Source organism: Marmota monax, unplaced genomic scaffold (assembly GCF_021218885.2).
Source record: "Marmota monax isolate L192 unplaced genomic scaffold, Marmota_monax_Labrador192_F-V1.1 WCK01_AAM20220418_F8-fsc00005, whole genome shotgun sequence".
Lineage (NCBI taxonomy): Eukaryota > Metazoa > Chordata > Mammalia > Rodentia > Sciuridae > Marmota > Marmota monax.
In genome coordinates, this window is record NW_026692254.1 from 29977352 (window position 1) to 29996640 (window position 19289).

A 19289-nucleotide genomic window follows, 5' to 3' on the forward strand; every position below is an offset into this window, starting at 1 on the left:
AAAGCATCTCTGGGTTCAATACCCAGTACAACAACAACAAAAAAAGCTTTTTTTAAAAGAAATTGGTGTAAGGTTAACATTCAGATTTTTTTGGTAGTGGGGGTTGAAACCCAGGGCCTTACACATGCATGCTCCACCACTGAGCTACACCCCCAGCCCTTTTTTAAAATTTAATTTTTGAGACAGGCTCTAAATTGTGCACTGGCCTCAAATGGGATTCTTCTGACTCAACCTCCCTAAGCAGTTGGGATTCCAGGCATGCACCACCACACCCAGCTTAACATTCAATAACATTCAATTTATTACTCACCATATATGCAAGTTTAGATATGATATCTCTTTGTATATTCATGCTATTTATTTAGCAAATTCAAATATCCCAAATATAATTAATAATGAATGAGCCACAGAAAAAGCTTCCAAGTTATCACATAAATTTATAAAGTTTACGGATTACAATTCATTCATTCATTCTGCAAATATTTTTTCCAGGCACTGATTTATTGTTGAATAAGAAATTAAAAATCCTTGCCTTTATGGAGTTTACACTCTTTTGGGGAGAAGCAGATTAAATACACAGAAGTAAATTATGTGTTAAATACATATGCGTAAAAATAGCAAGGTAAGGGTGTCAAAAACATCTTAAATAGCATGGTTTGAGAAGGCCTCATATGAATCAAGATTGAAGGATGTGGGGAAGTAAGCCAGAAAGAGGAGCACTGCAGGACAATGAGTGTGAAGACTCCAAATCTAAGTGTGCCTGGCATATTTGAGAGGCAGCAAGGAGTCCCATGAGGCAATATGGGGTGAGCTAAAGAGAAGTAGGCAAGGAGGCCAGAAACATGGAGAGTGGGGTACAAAATGTAGCACTCCACAGATCATCTGGCTTTCAGTCTGAGTGAAGTAGTATATTCCAGGAGGGTTGTGAGCTGACAGTTTTTGCTCTGAAAGGATCCTCCGGCAGCTGTTTAAAAAAAAAAAAAAAAAAGACTATAGTAGTGGCAAGGTTGGAAGCAAGATCAATTAGGAGGTTCTTATACTAAGATAAGACCAGGAGGGCATCAGTGGATGTGATGAAAACGGATCAAATTCAGCATATATTATGAAGGAAGACTCAATACATTTCCTAACAAATTGGATATGGGATGTGATAGAAGAGAGGATTTAAGGATAATGGCAATGTGAGCACTGGAAGGATGAGAGTGGCATTATCTGAGATGGGGAAGATTACAGGAGGAACAGGTTTGGGGCAGAGGAAAGAACTGAAGTTTCATTTTGGACATATTGAGTTTAAAATCCCTATGTGACATCCAAGTATAAATGTACCTCAGGTCCTCACTTAGACTCTTTTCCTCTTATCAGAGTCAAAATTAAAATAAATTCAGTAATTTTTTAGGCAACAGCAGCCCAGAAGCAGTGAGTTAAGAAGACAAAAATGTTTTATAGGCCAACATACTAGGATGAAATAAGCTACAATCTAACAGGGACAAAGAGAAAATACGTGAAAAAATAAATGTAAGTACTTTAAAAGCATAGTAGTCAAGAGTCCTACACACAGAGGAAAAAAAGACTTAAGGGCTGGGGATGTAGCTCAAGCAGTAGCGCGCTCGCCTGGCATGCATGCGGCCCGGGTTCGATCCTCAGCACCACATACAAAGATGTTGTGTCTGCCAAAAACTAAAAAGAAATAAATTTTTTAAAAAATATTTAATTTTTTTTTTTTTTTCGTTTTTGGCGGACACAACATCTTTGTTTGTATGTGGTGCTGAGGATCGAACCTGCGCCGCACACATGCCAGGCGAGCACGCTACAGCTTGAGCCACATCCCCAGCCCCCCAAAAATAAATATTAAAAAAAAATTCTCTCTCTCTCTCTCTCTAAAAATAAACAAATTCTACCTAAATTGCACATTTAAATGTAGAGAATCTTAAAAAAAAAGACTTAAATAATAAGTATTTCATAACCCCTGAGTGTTTCACTGTATAAGTACAATAACTATTACTTATAATAAGCATTAATAAGTGCAAGAATCTAGATTTGATTCAAGTATACATAATTTAACAGATTAAGCAAAAAGTTTTAGATGTCTTTCTCAAATGGCCAAAATAAATATCTTGGTTCTTAAAAAGTAAGATTCTTAATATATAGTATAGTAAATATGTATAGCAAATTCATAAAACTTATTCTCTAAAGAACTTAACATAAATTATGCACTAGTATAAAATATCTAACCGTTATACTTTTACATTTTTAAATTTAAAAAGTATAGCATGCTTATATATAGCAGAAAACAAAACATTAATATGATTAAATTACCTAGAAGTTAAAAATTTTAAAAAAAGATTTTTGCAACTATTTACACTTCATATATTAAAAGTCAAAAATATTTACTTAATATCACAGATAGCTAACATTCAAAGACTTTAGTTCCCAGAACATCGTTGGGGATCAACAGTATATTAAAAACAACTGGTTTGGGGCTGAGATTGGGGCTTAGTGGCAGAACACCTGCCTAGGACGTGTGAGGCACTGGGTTTGATCCTTAGCACCACATAAAAACAAAGGTATTTTGTTCATCTACAACTAAAACAAATTTTTAAAAATGCATTGGTTCAACATAATTTTTTTTAAATCACACTTTCTTCTTTCTGTTGTAGCTGAGCAAATTTATGAAGTTTTTTCACAAATTAAATGAAAAGCAATACACTTAATCCAAAAGCAATACACTTAATGACCTTAACAGTTAATCACTCAATGAAAAGCAGAAGACTTTCTACCTACATGTTTGTTTGCTAATAACCTGAATAAAGAGAACGCATAGTAAATTTAACTATGCCACATACACACAAGAAGCACATCAACTGTCCTTAACATATGTAAATTCATTTTGTTGTTTTAATGTGACATCTTCTTCCTTTAGCAAAAAGCTGTCTCTTTCCCGCTTTGGAACTCATGGTCAAATCCCAGAAAAGGAAAATTCCCAAATCTAAGACTGTAACAGGGGTCCACTTCATGTTTTGAGTATAAACCTTGCTGCTCAACCACAGGTGGCTTATTTTAAAACTGACATTTCACTCACCCCCTTTTCCTTCCTCTCACCTACCTTCCCTATCAAGGGAAATAAGACAAACATTTTTCTTATTCCAGGCTAGGCTACTGTGTCCTTCATTGCCCAGAAGGGTGTCACTACTCACAAGAATAAAAAATAACCCAACTGGAGCAACAGCTCTCTCAAGGACACCCAGTGGACACTAATTACTAATCTCTACCGATAATATTTGGATCCCAGCCCTTATAGCCCTCTTTCAAAAGCCCTGTGTTCCCCCTGGCAGGGAAAATCCTATATTTTTCCTTTATTCGCAAATCAATGAAACTTTTCTCAAAACCTTGTCATCATTATTAGATCAGAAAGAGACAAAGGACCAAGCTTCTGATATCAAGACAGTTATAAAATAGCTCCTGAAGCCAGCTCCTTCCTTCTCTCAGCTCCTAGACTTCTCTGTAATTCCCAATTTTTCACACATGCATTTCAAGGAAACTGGCCTGTAGGGTTGGAAATAGGTAGAGGGACACAAGGTCTTCTAGTGGCAGGTGTAGTAAAATAAAAAATTACAGCTGAAGGTCTAATAAATATTGTAACACAACAGATTATGTTTCATAAATATAATCCTGGATTTTAATATAAGCAACCATGAGTCAATTCAAATCAACAAATATTTATAGGGTATCTACCATGTGCAAGGCATTTACTCTTCCAAAGTCCCAGGCTCCAATGGCATGACTAATGCAAGAGCTATTTATATAACAATATAAGTTATCCAGATGTAAGCAGTGTTATTTCAAAGGAGAGTATCTGTAAATCAACAGATACAATGTGCAGGTGCTAAGAGTAACACAATCTAGTCCCTGCCCTTCAGTATAATGCAAACAATCCATAAATTCTTTACAACATACTGTGCAAGAGACAGGTAAACTCACAATGGAATGTTATGTAATTATAACAGAGGAATATACTAAGTGTCATGGAAGAAGGTGGGGTGTCAGTTCTCAAGAAATGATTTGCTACAATGGTATAATCTGAACCAACTCCTTTTGTTCTGAAAGGATCTCCCTGGCTAACTCAATGAAAACTGTAAGGTGAGAAAGAAAAGCATCATTCTAGAGTCAGTCCAGTTGGTCAATAAGTATTAACTGAACACATACAACCTTCTGCAGTCTTTAGTGCTAGAGATGCAGTGGTAAATAAGTGGTAATTAAGATCTGTGCCTTTAAGGAGTTTATAGTCTGGGAGTGGAAAGTGGACAGTCAACACACATACATATACCTAGGTACCAATATACATTAAAAGGAAAATAAATCAGAGTAAAGGATTGTTTAAGTGTCTAAGAAAGTCTGAGATATCTTAGGTCTCAATCTAAGATCTGAGTGATTAAAAGCAGGTAGCTATACAAAGATTTGGGGGAAAAAAGGATTCCAATCAGAATGAATAGCAACTATAAAGAACTGAAATACAAATAATGCTGGCCAGTATATGTAGAACATAAATGAGGAGGGAAAAGAAGGTGACAGTCACATGTTGGTAGTGACTGCTAGTTATTTACCAAAAATATGTTTTCTCTTTCTGGGATGTAACTAAGTCTACACCCCCTAGCCTCTCCTCAAGTTAGGTGGTATCTTGTGACTGGATTCTGGATAACAAAATAAGGGCTAAAATTAAACATACAACTTCAGCGCCAACATTTTAAGTATGTGGGTACTTTCCCTGCCTATAGTTTCTCCCATATGCAGGCAAGATACAGGTAACAATCAGGCCCAAAGGAATGGCAGAGCCTTAAGAAATAGCCATCTGCTGACTATGACATTCCATTGGACTGTTATGTGAGTATAAAATAAGCTTACTTTTGTATTTGAGCCAGTATGTACTTTGGGTCTATTTTTACACAGCCAAGACTAAACTGTCCTGACTAATAGAAGGCTGGCTATATCATGTAGGGAGCCTTATCAGTTTTTAATTTGAACTTTACTCTAATTGCAATAGAAGCAAAGAAATAATACAATCCAATTTTTGATTTATAAAGATCATTCTCAGCCACCCGTGGTGGCACATATCTGTAATCCTAGCTACTTGGGAAGCTTAAGCAAGAGGATCCCAAGTTTGAGGCCAGCCTAAGGAACTTAGCAAGACTCTGCTTCAAAATAAAAAATAAAAAGACTGAGTATGTAGCTCAATGGTAGAGTACACCTGGGCTTACTCCCCAGTACCAAAAAGGGGGAAAAAAAAACAACAACTGTTTACAAGCAAAATCTAGCTGCTATGTAAATAATGGACCATATGGGATCAACAGTGGATAGAAAGTGAGACTAGAGGAGACCCCTGGAATTATCCAGGTGAGAGAAAATACTGGCTTAGACTAGGCAGTAGCAGCAGATATGGTAAGAAATGGTCAGATTCAAGATATATTTTAAAGTAGAGCCATGAGCCCCTAGTGGTAAGACTGCATATAGCGTGCAAAAGAAAACGAATAATCAAGAATAACTTCTTGGTTTTTTGTGTAAGCAATACAGTTCATGGTGGTGTCATTAAAGAAAACTGAAAAAAAATTGGAAAGGAACAGAAGAAATCTAACAAAGAATGAAGGGAGTCCATGCTTCTTTTTTAGCTGTTTTGTTTGAAATGTCTAGAAAATCTCCAAATAAAAAATGTCAAAACAGTTCAGTATATGAGCTTGGAGCTCAGAAGATAGGGAATATGTATTTTCTGTTCACCATCATAAAGTCTGGATTAGCTCTCTCTAACCTCCTACAAGACAAAATTCAAATCCTTAGTCAGTCCTGTCAATAGATGGTCCTCTACCACCCTTATTCTGCACATGCTTCTTCATGTGGTTCTACTTACACTACCTAATACCCTCTCCTCTTCACTACCCAAATACTATACATTTTTTTAAGGCTTATGTCAGAACCTCCTTTGTCAAGATTTTCCTAACACTACCTAAATTTGAGATAATTTCTCCATTTTCTGGAGTTACACAGTAATTATTTTCTACATACCTAATTTAGAAAAGGCAAAAGTAACATTTTGTTATATGCCATCTCCTCTTAATATTATTAATCTAATTTTACACATTTGTTCCTTGATTCTCAAATGTTTCCTTAACAAGACAAAACATACTTTACCTTTCTTTATATTTCCTACAGGGCATTATATACAACATGCTTATGAACATTCTTATTTATTTGATATCTTTTAAAAGGCAACGAGTGGGGCTAGGGCTGTGACTCAGTGACAGAGTGCTCGCCTAATACGTGTGAGGCACTGGGTTCGATCCTCAGCACCACATTTAAAAAAAATTAGTAAAATAAAGTTATTTTAAAAAGGGCAATGAGATAATTAAGACTTTTGGGAATATTCTCACCAAAATCAAAGAAAGCAAAACACAGAGGTAAACTTCAATCATTTTGGAAAACCACTAATTTAAATATACCTTATTCTCTAACAAGACTCATAAAATAAAACATTACTGTACTTAAAATGTAAAAATTTAGTTCACAAGGAACTTACCTATATCAATATCAGTAAACCCTTCTGCACTTATAGCATCCACTGTGCTTTTGTCTATAGTGTCCAGACAAAGACTAGCAAGCTGAGGTTCATCAAATAATCGAGCCTAAACATAAGGAGATAATTTTTATTTTCATAGTTATTTCACCTTCAGGCTGTACATATTCAAAACTGATACTATAAACAGTTATAATTCCTCATTATATAAAAATACCTATTTAAAATAATTAAAAAATCTTTATTCTACAATTAGAAATAAAAAACTAAATATACAAATGCCAAGTGAGGCATGGGGGTGCATGCCTGTAATCTGGAGACTGAGGCAGGAGGATCACAAGTTTGGGGCCAGCCTTGGCAACTTAGCAAGACCTTAGGCAACTTAGTGAGACCCTGCCTCAAAATTAACAGAAAGAACTGGGGATATAGTTCAGTCCAGCCACTGATTTTTTTTTTTTTTAAACACATTTCCAATTTTAATTGAAAGGAAAGAAGGAATGTAAGAACTTTAGAGCTTCGAGTTGGGGTTGTAGCTCAGTGGTAGAGCACCTGCCTAGCATGTGTGAGGCACTGGGTTTGATTCTCAGCACCATATATAAATAAATAAATATTACATTAATTAATTAATTAAAGGACCATCAACAACTAAAGAAAGAGAAACTAACCTTTGGCGAAGGGGGAGGGGGGGGATTTTAGAGCATCAGAGCTCTGGGAATCTCAGCAAAAACTAGGGCTAATAACAGAACAAATAAATATATTCAATAATATAAATAATAAAATGTTAATGCAACAATGACAACAAATGATCTATAACTATACCCCAAAATATGAATGAATTCCACACACTTAGTGATAAGGAAAAGTAGCCAGAGTATATACGATGAGCAAGAGTTTATATAATGTATGATTACCACCCAAACATCAAGCTTAGAATATATGCTTTACCAGTTTGCACGTTATACCTCAAAAAAGAAAAAAAAAAAAAAAAAGAAACTGTTTAAAAGCAGAGGGTTAGTAGTCAAACTCAAATGAGATTTTTAAAAAGCCAACACTGAAGGGCTGGGTTGTGGCTCAGCAGTAGAGTCCTCGCCTAGCACGTGCAAGGCCCTGGGTTCGCACATAAAAATAAATAAACAAACAAACAAATAAATAAAAGGTGTTGTGTCCAACTACAACTAAAAAATAAATATTTAAAAAAAGAAAGTACTTGTATTAAAAACTTTAATTTACATATATAAATATTACATCAGCACAGTTTTTAATATTATAGAATGTTTGGAAACTGTCTTCTTGAACTTGTTTATATTAATTTGCTTTGTCAAGCTGCTAATAAATTTCAGCTCTAAATCTATATTAATAAAATATTAACTCTGTCATGTTATTTTCCTTTAATATTTTTTACTTGGAATTTTAGATTTATAAAAAAGTTGCAAGAATAGCACAAACACCCATATATCCTTTATCCAGATTTATCGATTGAAACATGTATCTAGCATCTACAATTTTGCTTGGCTTTATTTTCTCTCCCTACACACACACACACACACTCTCACACACACACACACACACTCTCTCTCTCTCTCTCACACACACACACACACATTAGCTGAACCATTTGAAAAGTTGTAGAAACCATGGCCCTTTAACTTTAAATTCCTAAGAACAAGGAGATTCTTTTACATAACCACAGTAATTAACTTTGGTAAATTTACCATTAATACAATATTTTTATCCAGTCTCCTGGCTGCATTTCAGTTTTTCACTTGATTGTGATTATTTTTTATGACACTTTTCCTTTTAGTAGGGGATCCAGTCTAGGATCATAGTTCATGCATTTTTAAAAATATATTTTGTTATTTGTAGATGGACACAAAACTTTTATCTATCTATTTATTTTTATGTGGTGATGAGGATTGAACCTAGTGCCTCATGCGTGCTAAGCAAACGCTATACCACTGACTCACAACCCCAGCCCCAAGTTCATGCATTTTTAAAGTATGAAACAGTACATTTTATGAAGTGAAAATTTACTACAACCAGACCAACTGCTTATAATAAATTTTCTGGCAAACTGAACTATATTTTTAGTTAAAAATTAATATAAAAATTAACCTTTTAATCTAGGAGGAAAATTCTTTGTAAAAATTATATTTTTCAGGATAGCAATTGTCAGTCACTCCTTATATTACACAGGCAATATTAAGTTTCCTACAAAATCTATCATTGTTATTTAGAGTAAAATATACTTTCTCAAATTTTACCTTAATATTAACTCTGATAACAGTTCATAAAAAAGTATTTTTCATTATATAAATCATGCTGGTACTGGCAATCTGTTTTATAGTGAAGCTTCCATAAACAGTCTCAACTAAATGAACATGATACAGTGCAAATAACTCACTTGTCAGGAGCAAGAAGTTCACATGACCCCATGAGTGAAAATTTGGACATAATATTGGGTTCTCAGGCCATCAAGATACTGAAAAGTTCCTTTTTTTAGTGATGCCTGTTAAATAACCTCTTCCATTCAAAGTGTCTAGAAACACTGGTGTCATTTGAAAACCTATTAGAAATTAAACTCTCAGGCCACATCTCAGACTTACTGAACCTGAAATCTGTACTGGTGGTGGCGGTGGTGGGGTGCTGGGGATTGAACTCAGGGACACTCAACCACCGAGCAACATCCCCAGCCCTATTCTGTATTTATTTAGAGACATGGTCTGAGCTGCTTTGCATATCACTTTTGCTGAGGTTGGCTTCTTTACTCATGATATTCCTGCCTCAGCCTCTGGAGCCACCAGGATTATAGGCATGTGCCCAAGCCCAGCTTAAATCTGTATTTTAATTGCCAAAGTTCAGTTTACTTATGTCTGAATTGTATAATTGAACTTAAAATGTAAAAGTTGCTAAGTGACCTTTTCCATATACACTAAAACCCCTTGAACAAATAACTTTGTGACTCTTATGAATATCAATTTACTTATTAGATTTTTTTCATAAATTAAAAAAATGCAAGGAGATAGCTTATTAGTTACATGGCTTTAGCCAAGTTATTTCCCCCTTTTATGTCTTTATTTCTTTACCTATAAAATGGTGATAATAAGAAAGCCTTTAGTTTGAACACCTATAGTTCACACAGTTATTGTAAGGACTAAATAAACTAATGCATACAGAACACTGAGAAAGGAGCCTATACAAAATCATCACCCAATACATTTTGCGATTATTACTATAATTACTACTACTGCTACTGTTAGCTTAGTATCTGGCTAGATGGAGTTCTGAAATAATGTCCAAGAAGAGGTGACATCAACATGTTCTTCTATAAAGAAAAACTTAATGACAGAAGAATTTTTTCAAAAGGTACCACACATTTTCTTATAGAACAGAATGAACACTGAGCTGGAAACATGAGCTCTGAACTCTATCTTCATCTGTTATGAGACTTTGGACAAGCAGGCAGTTAGCCCAGGTTTTAATTTCCCATTTCTAAAATGAGAGAGTTGAGCTAGAGGTCATCAGTGATTACCTCCAATACTAAAATTCAATAAGATTATATTTGTTTTGTTTTAAGGTTGGGGTCTCACTGTGTTGCCCAAACTGGTCTTGAACTTCTGAGCTCAAGTGATCTTCCCTACTTAGCCTCTGAAGTGCTAGGATAACAGGCATGTGTCACAACATCCAGCTGGATTCTATATTACTTTAAAAACAATTTTAAAACAATTTTAAAAACAATTCATACAAGAACATTACAACACTATCTAAAAAGAGAAACTATTTATGTATAAAGTATGAAATTCAGATTTAGGCATTTAACAAATGATAAATAAATTATGTTAAAGACTGGTTAATGTTTCCATAGGTATGTTCAGATAATAAAAAATGATTACGGGGGCTAGGGATATAGCTCAGGTGGTAGAGTGCTTGCCTCTCATGCATAAGGCCCTGGGTTCATTCTCCAGCACCATCAAAAAAAAAAAAAAAAAAAAAAAGATTAGGCTATAAACTTAAAATATATCAACTTTTTGTATGAATACTATACTTAATGAAACTTCAGAATGTGAAAAGACTATTTCATTTAAACCTAAAATTCTAATTCCTCTAGGAATGGGCCAGAAAGCTTCCAGAAACAGGTACAAAGATAGTCAATCTTAGAAGAATTGAAATATTTTATTTTTATTTCAGATCTGGCAAAACTGAGAACAAAGATATCCAGAAAATTTCATGGCATCATATTCTCAATCACAGCAGGAACAACAATGGATCTTAATGCCAACTCCAATCCTAAGTAGCCATTTAACTTTTAGTTACAACACCCCACTTGTATAAGGCTTTAATTTCTTTACATTATTTGGCATTGTATTAATTTGTATTTCTAGTCTAAAACTTGTGAATCTGAAAGATACTGTAAAAATACAAATATACTTTAAAATAATGATCTGGAATTAATTTTTCAGGAAACACTAAATATTCACATATGGTTATGCTTACATTCAATTTTTAAGCTACAATGACACAGACTTTAGTTACATTTACTTACCTGAGTAAGTAACATAAAGGCATTATCTGCTCTAAGATGTTTGGTGAGAAATTCCACACAATGTGCTTCCAAGGCTGGGACTGCATATTTCTTAGCAGTATAAAGAGTGGTCATAACTGTTTCTGGGCCAATTTGAACTTCATCTGAATACAGGAATCTGCAAAGCAATTAGGAAATTTGCAGAGATGATCAGCACTATTTTAGATAAGAAATCAACCAGAGCTAACTAAACCTTTAAGGAATATTTTAAAAGACAATGAGCAAACTGAAAATCTGAAGCTTTTAAAAGATTCTACAGTCTTGTAAGCATTGGCACATATATCATCTCATTTTATTCATATTCAATCCTGAGAAGAAGTGACTCCATTTTAAAGGGAAAACTGAGGTAAAGTAAAGATCACAAGATTACTTTTAGCATCCCATAGCTACTTGCAATAATAGTGGTTCATTTATCTCTCCACCATTTAAGGGGAGATAAATCTGCATTTGTAAATCTACAGATAGCTAAAGTCAGATAGAAAGGGAAATGTTTCTCTACATCAACAGGCATAGTGTGGGTACATGTTTAAGTTTCAATAAATACATGTTAACTGACTAGACAATTCAGTACTGATTGCCATATAACACTGACAGGGAAAACATTTTCATTTTTGGTAAGAAAAAAAGTTATCTACGGGCTGAGGTTGTAGCTCAGTGGTAGAGTGCTTGCCTCACACGTGTGAGGCACTGGGTTCGATCCACAGCACCACATAAAAATAAATAAATAAATAAAATAAAGGTATTGTGTCCATCTACAACTAAAAAAAATATTAAAAAAGAAAATCCAAGAATCAGCCAAGAGGAGTGGCACACACCTGTAATCTCAGCAGCTCAGGAGGCTGAGGAAAGGAAGATCTCGAGTTCAAAGCCAGACTCAGCAATTTAGCAAGGCCCTAAGCAACTCAGGAAGACCCTGTCTAATAAAAATATGTAAAAGGGCTGGGGATGTAGCTTGGTGGTTAAGCATCCCTGGGTTCAATCTCTGGTCATAGGAAAAAAAGAATCATCTTCATTCATATTTTACTTATATAGTTTTTAAATAAGCCAAGATTTTAAAAGTATTAAAAGATTTTATAAGTATTAAAACTTAAGCATAACATTACCACAATTCTTTGTATTTTAAAATGACCACTTAAGCTCTCATATATATAACCTCTAAGGACAAGAGCACAGATAAATGACTGAATAACATCAAACTATCCCTGTTTTCTCCCCAGAGATGGGTTTCTAAAAAGATAAAGCTTAGGTTACATTTAATCTAACTGAAAGGTTTTTAAAAGGCTAAGGTGAAAACTTGATTTCATAAGGAAAAAGTCACAAGACCATGTATAAGGAAATTTATATTACAACTCAAAAACTCTTATTGAGGACTACATATTAGCAGGCATTGTGATAGGTGCTAGAGATAAAAATATGGGGGCTGGGGATGTGGCTCAAGCGGTAGCGCGCTCGCCTGGCATGCGTGTGACCGGGGTTCGATCCTCAGCACCACATACAAACAAAGATGTTGTGTCTACTGAAAACTTTAAAAATAAATAAATAAATATTTTTTTAAAAATGCTCTTTCTCCCTCTCTCTTTAAAAAATATATAGGTAAGACAGCTTATAGCTTAACAATGAAATTATTAAGAAGTAACACCATAATGATAACAGAAGTATCCATTAGACACCAATACATGATAACTAATTTCTTAAGATGCTCCCCAATAAAACATGCCTTTTTCCACTCATAATGAATCTGCATCAACATAGTATGGATCACTTTAATCAACAGAATGTGGCTCTGTGCCAGTTTGGGGCCTATACCTTAAGGATACTGGGAGCTCCTGATTTGTGTTCTTGGGAAACATCAGCCAAGAAATCAAGCTACTCTGCTGAAGAGACTAGCTAGAGAAGGTTCCTAGAGAGGATCTGAGATTATAAGGATACGGAAAAAGCTTAGCCATTCCAGAATCTGAGTCATACCTTCAGATAACTCCAGCTCCTGTTACTACCTGGTACAACTATATAAGAGACCAGAAAAAGTTGCCAAACAAACCACCCAGGTTATCCCAGACAACCCACATTACTACAAAAGATAATAAAACTATTGTTTAAGACACTAGGCATTGCAGTGATTTATTCTACAGTAACATTTAACCAAAACATGATGTCAGAGATTAGATGAGCCAGTGCATGCTTCTACCTCTGGGGTAGAAGTAATGATTAAAAAAAAGAAAAGAAAATGGAAATCTTGAAGATTATCTGTAGTAATTAAACGTGGAGACTTAAGCATAAAGACTGCAAAGTTGGAAGATATGGAGCTCTTTTCTAAGACAGGCATTAAAACAAGAAAAAGACCATGAGGAATCAGGTTTGGGACACTGAGTGGATTGGGGGTGGGGACAAAGATCAAATCACAAAGGTTTTGTGTGCCTGTTAAGTTTTTAAACTTCATCCTACAGGCAAAAAAAAAAAAAAATACAGAAAGAAAGAAAAGAAAGGAAAGAAAAGAAAAGAATGAATGAATCATTAAAAGATTCAAAGGAACCATGATACTTATTTGCAATATTAGAACGATAATTGTTAACAACATTGGTAGAGAGAGTTAAGTCTTGAAAAGGATGAGAAATCTGTACAACAAAATGAAACCAAATTACAACTGAGAGTCAAGCCTACAAGTCACTTCCCAGATGACCCACAGAATCAGGACCAAGAATAAAACTAGTTTAAGCACCAGAATTTTGGGATTCTTTATAGCATTATAAAGCTGACAGGAGATAATACTAAGTGAGCCTGCCTCAAAAGGCTATAATCTGAAATGTGAGTCCACATAAGGTACATAAGAACAGTAAATGGCACACAGCAAATACTCATCAAAGATGTTTTTATTAAAGATAGGTCCACCTGCATAGGTACCAGACATCTCTATGTGAAAGTCCAGTTGAAAATTAAAGTCTGGAATACGCCACGCATTAATGGGGGAAAAGAAGATGCTGACGAGGACAACATCCTAAGGAAGTTACCCTTACAGTCATTCCTCCATTTCGCTGCTCCCCTTTGCAACAAAATGACATGATCGATTATACTAGCTGTCTGCAGTTCCTCATCTCCCATTTTCTCCCCAACCTCCTCTAGTCAGCCAAAAACACTCCACAGGGTTATATCCACAGTTGCCCTCTCATCAAAACTAATCATTATCAGGCACAGTGGCGCACACCTGTAGTCCCATCCACTGAGGAGGCTGAGGCAGGAGGATCACAAGTTCAAAGACAGTCTCAGCAAAAGCAAGGAGCTAAGCAACTCAGTAAGACTCTCTCTCTTAAAAAAAAAAAAAAAAAAAATTACAAAATAGGGCTGGGGATGTGGCTCAGTGGCTGAGTGCCCCTGAGTTCAATCCCCAGTCGCACCCGCTCCTGCCAAAACCCCCAACAACTAATAATCAATTCAATGTCATTTGACCCAACTCTCAAAGGTATTTTACATAGCTGGCCACTTTTCCACTCCCTCTTTCTTCAAATATTATCTTCAACTTGACCTTTAGGATTCCACTAACAGTTGCCTGTTTCATTTTATGATCCTTTTCTGTGGCTACATCTCCACACACACTGGAAGATACCAGCACTCATCCTTGTACCTCTCTTCACAATCCATATCCGTTCCCTACATAATCTCATTTGGTCTAATCATTTAAACACAATTCATTCTTTCTTTTTTTTCTTGCCTGGACTACTATAAAAGTCTTTTAATTCATCCTACCGAATCTTATTTTATTCCCCCTATGGTCTGATCTCCAAACAACTATAAAAATGAGTTTTAAAACACGTAAACCAAATCACAGCACACCCCTGGTCAAAATCCTCCACATACTTTTCATCACATTTAGATGAAACTTGAAGTCCTTCATTCTCTAAAGTCCTGCATGATCCTGTCAGGGTTTGTTGTTGTTTTTGGCTTTTTTTTTTTATTTTTTTAGTTTTTGGCGGACACAACATCTTCGTTTGTATGTGGTGCTGAGGATTGAACCCAGGCCGCACGCATGCCAGGAAAGCACGCTACCGCTTGAGCCACATCCCCAGCCCCTGTTTTTGGTTTTTTTAACCTTATCTTCTATTACTTCCCTCTTGTTAAAAAAAATACATATATTTTTTAGTTGTAGATGGACACAATATTTTTATTTTATTTATTTATTTAATGTGGTGCTGAGGATTGAACCCAGTGCCTCATGCATACGAGGCAAATGCTCTACACTGAGCCATAGCCCCAGCCCCTATTACTTCCCTCTTATTCAGCTCGAATCACACTGGTTTACTCTGGCAGTTCTTCCAACAGTAGAAACTCAGCACCTAAAACATACTTTTTCTTGCTTAGAATGCTTCTTCCCCCATAGGCTTGATCATTTTTCTTCAAAACACTCATCAGTATTTATTAGATTATAAGCTTTATGTTGGCAGAGACTACTTCTTCACTGCTATATACCAAAACCAAAACCAGTGACTGGCACAGGGAGGCATATAACAATGGTCAAATGAACAAATGGAAGAGGGCTGGAGCTGGAGCTCAGTGGCAGAGTGCCTCCCTCGCACATGAGGTACTGGGTTCGATTCTGAGCACCACATAAAAATAAATAAATAATGATATTGTGTCCACCTACAACTAAAAAAAATATTTTAAAAAAATGAGCAAATGAAGAATATTATTTAAAGGGCAGGCAGTTCAAAGTGAGCAGTTTTTAAAATGGCTTTCAAACCTAAGTTCGTAAGTCTTTACTAGGTAAATACAGCATCTATGCTTCAGTCAGCCAATAACTAAGTTTAAAAATGGGCCTAGGTTCAATTTCCACTACAGAAAACAAAAGCAAACAAAACAACAACAAAAAACAGCCTACGTAGCAATTTCAGAATAGAAACAATAACTGAAGGATGAATATCATGAAAATACAATGCACTAAAAATAGAAAATGAGAAATGAAACTGCACTGTGCTACATTTCAAGGACTATAAAAGCAACTTATTTTCTATTGATGAGAAAGGACTGATTAGCACCTTCAATGAAAAGATCAAACATACATTTTTCATTCTACAGTCAATCCTAGCAATTTCAACACTTTTTCAAAGGAAAAAAACTCATGATATTTTTACATTGATGGTTCTCTAATTTAGCCATAAGTATCATTTAGGGAGAGTACTAAAAATGCTCTCAAAGTCTCATCTCCAAAAGTAATACTGTAAGGAGAAAGGAAAGATAATCTACTTGATACTCCTAGTCAATTTCAAACCAAAAACCAAAATGACCTAGAAAATGGCCCCCCACAAGAAATAAATACAACTGAATACTGACTATATAGTAAACAAAGAGAAAAGAAGGGAAAAAAAGGACCATCATCTTGGTGTTTCCTTCTATCCTTGTCTTTAGGTATGCTTGCCTGTTTCTTTCAATAGTTGTAATTACTTTGCATGGAATTCTAAATTCTATTTATTATAAACATTTTTCATATTATTACCTGGTTTTTACAAGTGTCAAATTTAGTGACTGCATCATATTCCATCAAGAAGAATATAATGTTTACCTAACCTTTCCCTACAGCTGACTTCTTCCTCGTTATTATAAATAACACTACTGTAAATATTTTGTACAGAACATTCTTCTAATATTTTGATGCTTCCTGAGTGTGGAAAGAAAACCTATAGTAAACTATTTTCCAAAAGGGTTTTTGAACCCCATCTTTGTCAAAAGTGCTCCTCAGAAGTGAAATTAAAAAAAAAAATGGTGTCAAAAGAAGGGGGAAAGTATCTCATTGTTTTAAATTGCACTTCCTTATTTACTAAGATTAAATATGTTTTGTTAATAAGTTGTACTTTTCTTTGATAACTAAAAAATCCTGTCTTTTATCCATTTATTAATGGGATTTTAGCATTCATTTCTGATTGTGTGAACTTTATATTCAATTTCCTATTGGTTCCTGATTGAGTGGTGAGCCTTTGCGGGCTCTCCATTGGATTCCAATGACCTGTCCCCGATTCAGTATGGCTCAAGATGCTGCTACCTTAAAAACAACACATTCTATTCAGGCAGCCAAAAACGTCTTGGTATAATGAAACACACATGGTCTTCTGTGTGAGCTGGCTCCATTACTTTGGACTAGTTACTTTTCTAGGCCTCGGTCCTACTATAAAATTGGGAAAATACCTACACCTCCCTAACAGGGAGGGCTGTTGTGATAAAAAGCTAATTAATGCCTAACTAGTACATCTCTTCCACTAAACAAAATCAATCAGATGTGACTCTACTATCCTAAAATATTGACAGAACCAAATATAATACATGGCAAAATTCGTTTTTGAGCAAATGTGACCTCTTGTGCAGAAACACAAGGCAAGTAAAGACATGTATTTGTCTTGGTTATTCACTCTCCTGAGGCTTGACAACTAATACGTTAATCAATAACTTTTTAAAAAGTAAACAAAAATACAAATCTTGCAAGCGGGCAATCAGGACAACCTCGACCATCCTCTACTCTGACCACTTCTCCTAACTCAGGCCAACTGAAATGTGCAGGCGCCTTCAACGGTAGGACGCACGCTGGTGGAGACAGACACCAACATCTACTCCCAAGACCAGCAGATGCCGCCCGGCTTGCGGGACGACTCCAACCTCTGGGAGCACACCAGCTGGGCGCCACTCACCTCAGCAGCGCCAGGAAGGCGGCGGGCTCTACGTCCGGCAGCTCGATCTCGGCCGACGTGGTGGCCATGCCGCCGTTGAACATGGCGTCGAAGACTGCGCTCCCGGCTGCCAGCACGAAACGGTGTGCGGGGATGCGCTGCGGGCCCCCAGCGGCGGCAGCGCTGCGGCCCTTGCCCAGTACGAAGCGCACATCGCTCAGTAGCTCCGAGTTGAAGAGGAAAGCGAAGCGCTCCTTCAGCGACGCCTTGGTAGCCTGCCAGTTGTACAGCGGCTCCCGCTGTAGAGGAAGCAGGGGTCCCAGGGGCGGCGGCGGCGGCGAGGAGCCCGGCTCCGCCTCGGCGCCCGGGACCTGGTCTCCAGCTGCGGCCGGCCCCATCGCAGCCATCCTGCTCTGCGCAGCTCCCAGCTACGCGGACAGCTCCCGCAGCGGCACCGCCATCGTGTAGCCGCCCCAGGCCGGCACCGCCCCCTGTCTTCCGGAAAGGCGTTTCCGGCTCCATTCCCCCGCAGCCCAACACCGCCCCCCCCAGGCGCGCGGCCCGCCCCTGCAGCAGGCGCGTTCCCGCGGCCGAAAAAACCCAGGTGCGCGGCCGCCCGAGTCGGCGCTAGTGGCTACTGCCGCTGTCTGCAGCTGGACCAGACTCCTATCGCGACCCAGCTCCGCGCTCGCGCAGATGGATCTTCTTCGGGCGTGAGTGCTTTGGCCCAAACCCACCAGCACCACCCCAGGCATCCAAAGAAATCAACAGGCAGCTTGCACCGCTTTGCTTTCTCTTCTTTCTCCCAAACCCTCCACGCAGGGTGTTGAGGAAAGGAAGAGTGACAAGTCCCCAGGCCTTTCCCACTGTAGGCCTTTCCCACTGTAGGCCTTTCCCACGGGAGCATGTGAGGAGCGGACACCGTGACTCCTCACAGTCAAGGCCAAGTCACCACTGCAGATGGCCGCCCCTCCTGTGGAAAACCCAGAAGCAGAGCTGAGAGGCTTTGAACCCCAGTGAGTTCTCCCCCTGGTCTACAGGCCTCTTCCCCTACGTGCCCTTCTGGTCTTTACTTCCCAGCATAAGAATTATTTCCTCCAATTTCCATTCCTGTAGCTGAAGACCCTCCTGCTAAAAACCCTCTTCTAGCACTTGTTTTCAGACTGTACTTAAGGATTCAGTATACTGAGTATACTTTATACTCTTTTTTATTTATGTTACATTAATAAAATATTAAATTTCATTTTTAAAAAAATCAATGGAGAAGGCTACTGTCAACTGTGAAAGGTCAGGATTAGAGAACAGATGCCTTCCCTGAGTCAGCTCTTAAAGAAGAAAGGCAAGGGGCTGGGGTTGTAGCTCAGTGATGGAGCGCATGCCTAGCCCGTGTGAGGCATTGGGTTCCATCCTCAGCACCGCATAAAAATAAATAAAGCAAAGGTATTGTGTCCATCTACAACTAAAAAAAAAAAAAAGACGGAAGGTAAGAGACGCAGGAAATACTTCT

The 19289-nt window shown here is 37.2% G+C and overlaps 1 protein-coding gene and 1 long non-coding RNA gene across 2 annotated transcripts in view; one reads left to right on the forward strand and one right to left on the reverse strand.

Moving 5' to 3' along the window:
* LOC131423993 (uncharacterized) overlaps window positions 1–11105 on the forward strand; it is a 34638-nt gene extending 23533 nt beyond the window's left edge. Inside the window, exon 3 of the long non-coding RNA XR_009226312.1 lies at window positions 10745–11105. This is a non-coding gene — a long non-coding RNA (uncharacterized LOC131423993). The remainder of the gene's footprint in view (window positions 1–10744) is intronic.
* Window positions 1–18253, reverse strand: part of Btbd1 (BTB domain containing 1) — a 36777-nt gene extending 18524 nt beyond the window's left edge. The window contains exons 1-3 of the mRNA XM_046438361.2: window positions 17804–18253; window positions 11100–11256; window positions 6563–6668 (exon numbers count right to left, since the gene is read on the reverse strand). Coding sequence (XP_046294317.1) covers window positions 6563–6668; window positions 11100–11256; window positions 17804–18189 — 649 coding nt within the window. The 5' untranslated portion in view covers window positions 18190–18253. The remainder of the gene's footprint in view (window positions 1–6562; window positions 6669–11099; window positions 11257–17803) is intronic.
* Window positions 18254–19289: the final 1036 nt, after the last annotated feature.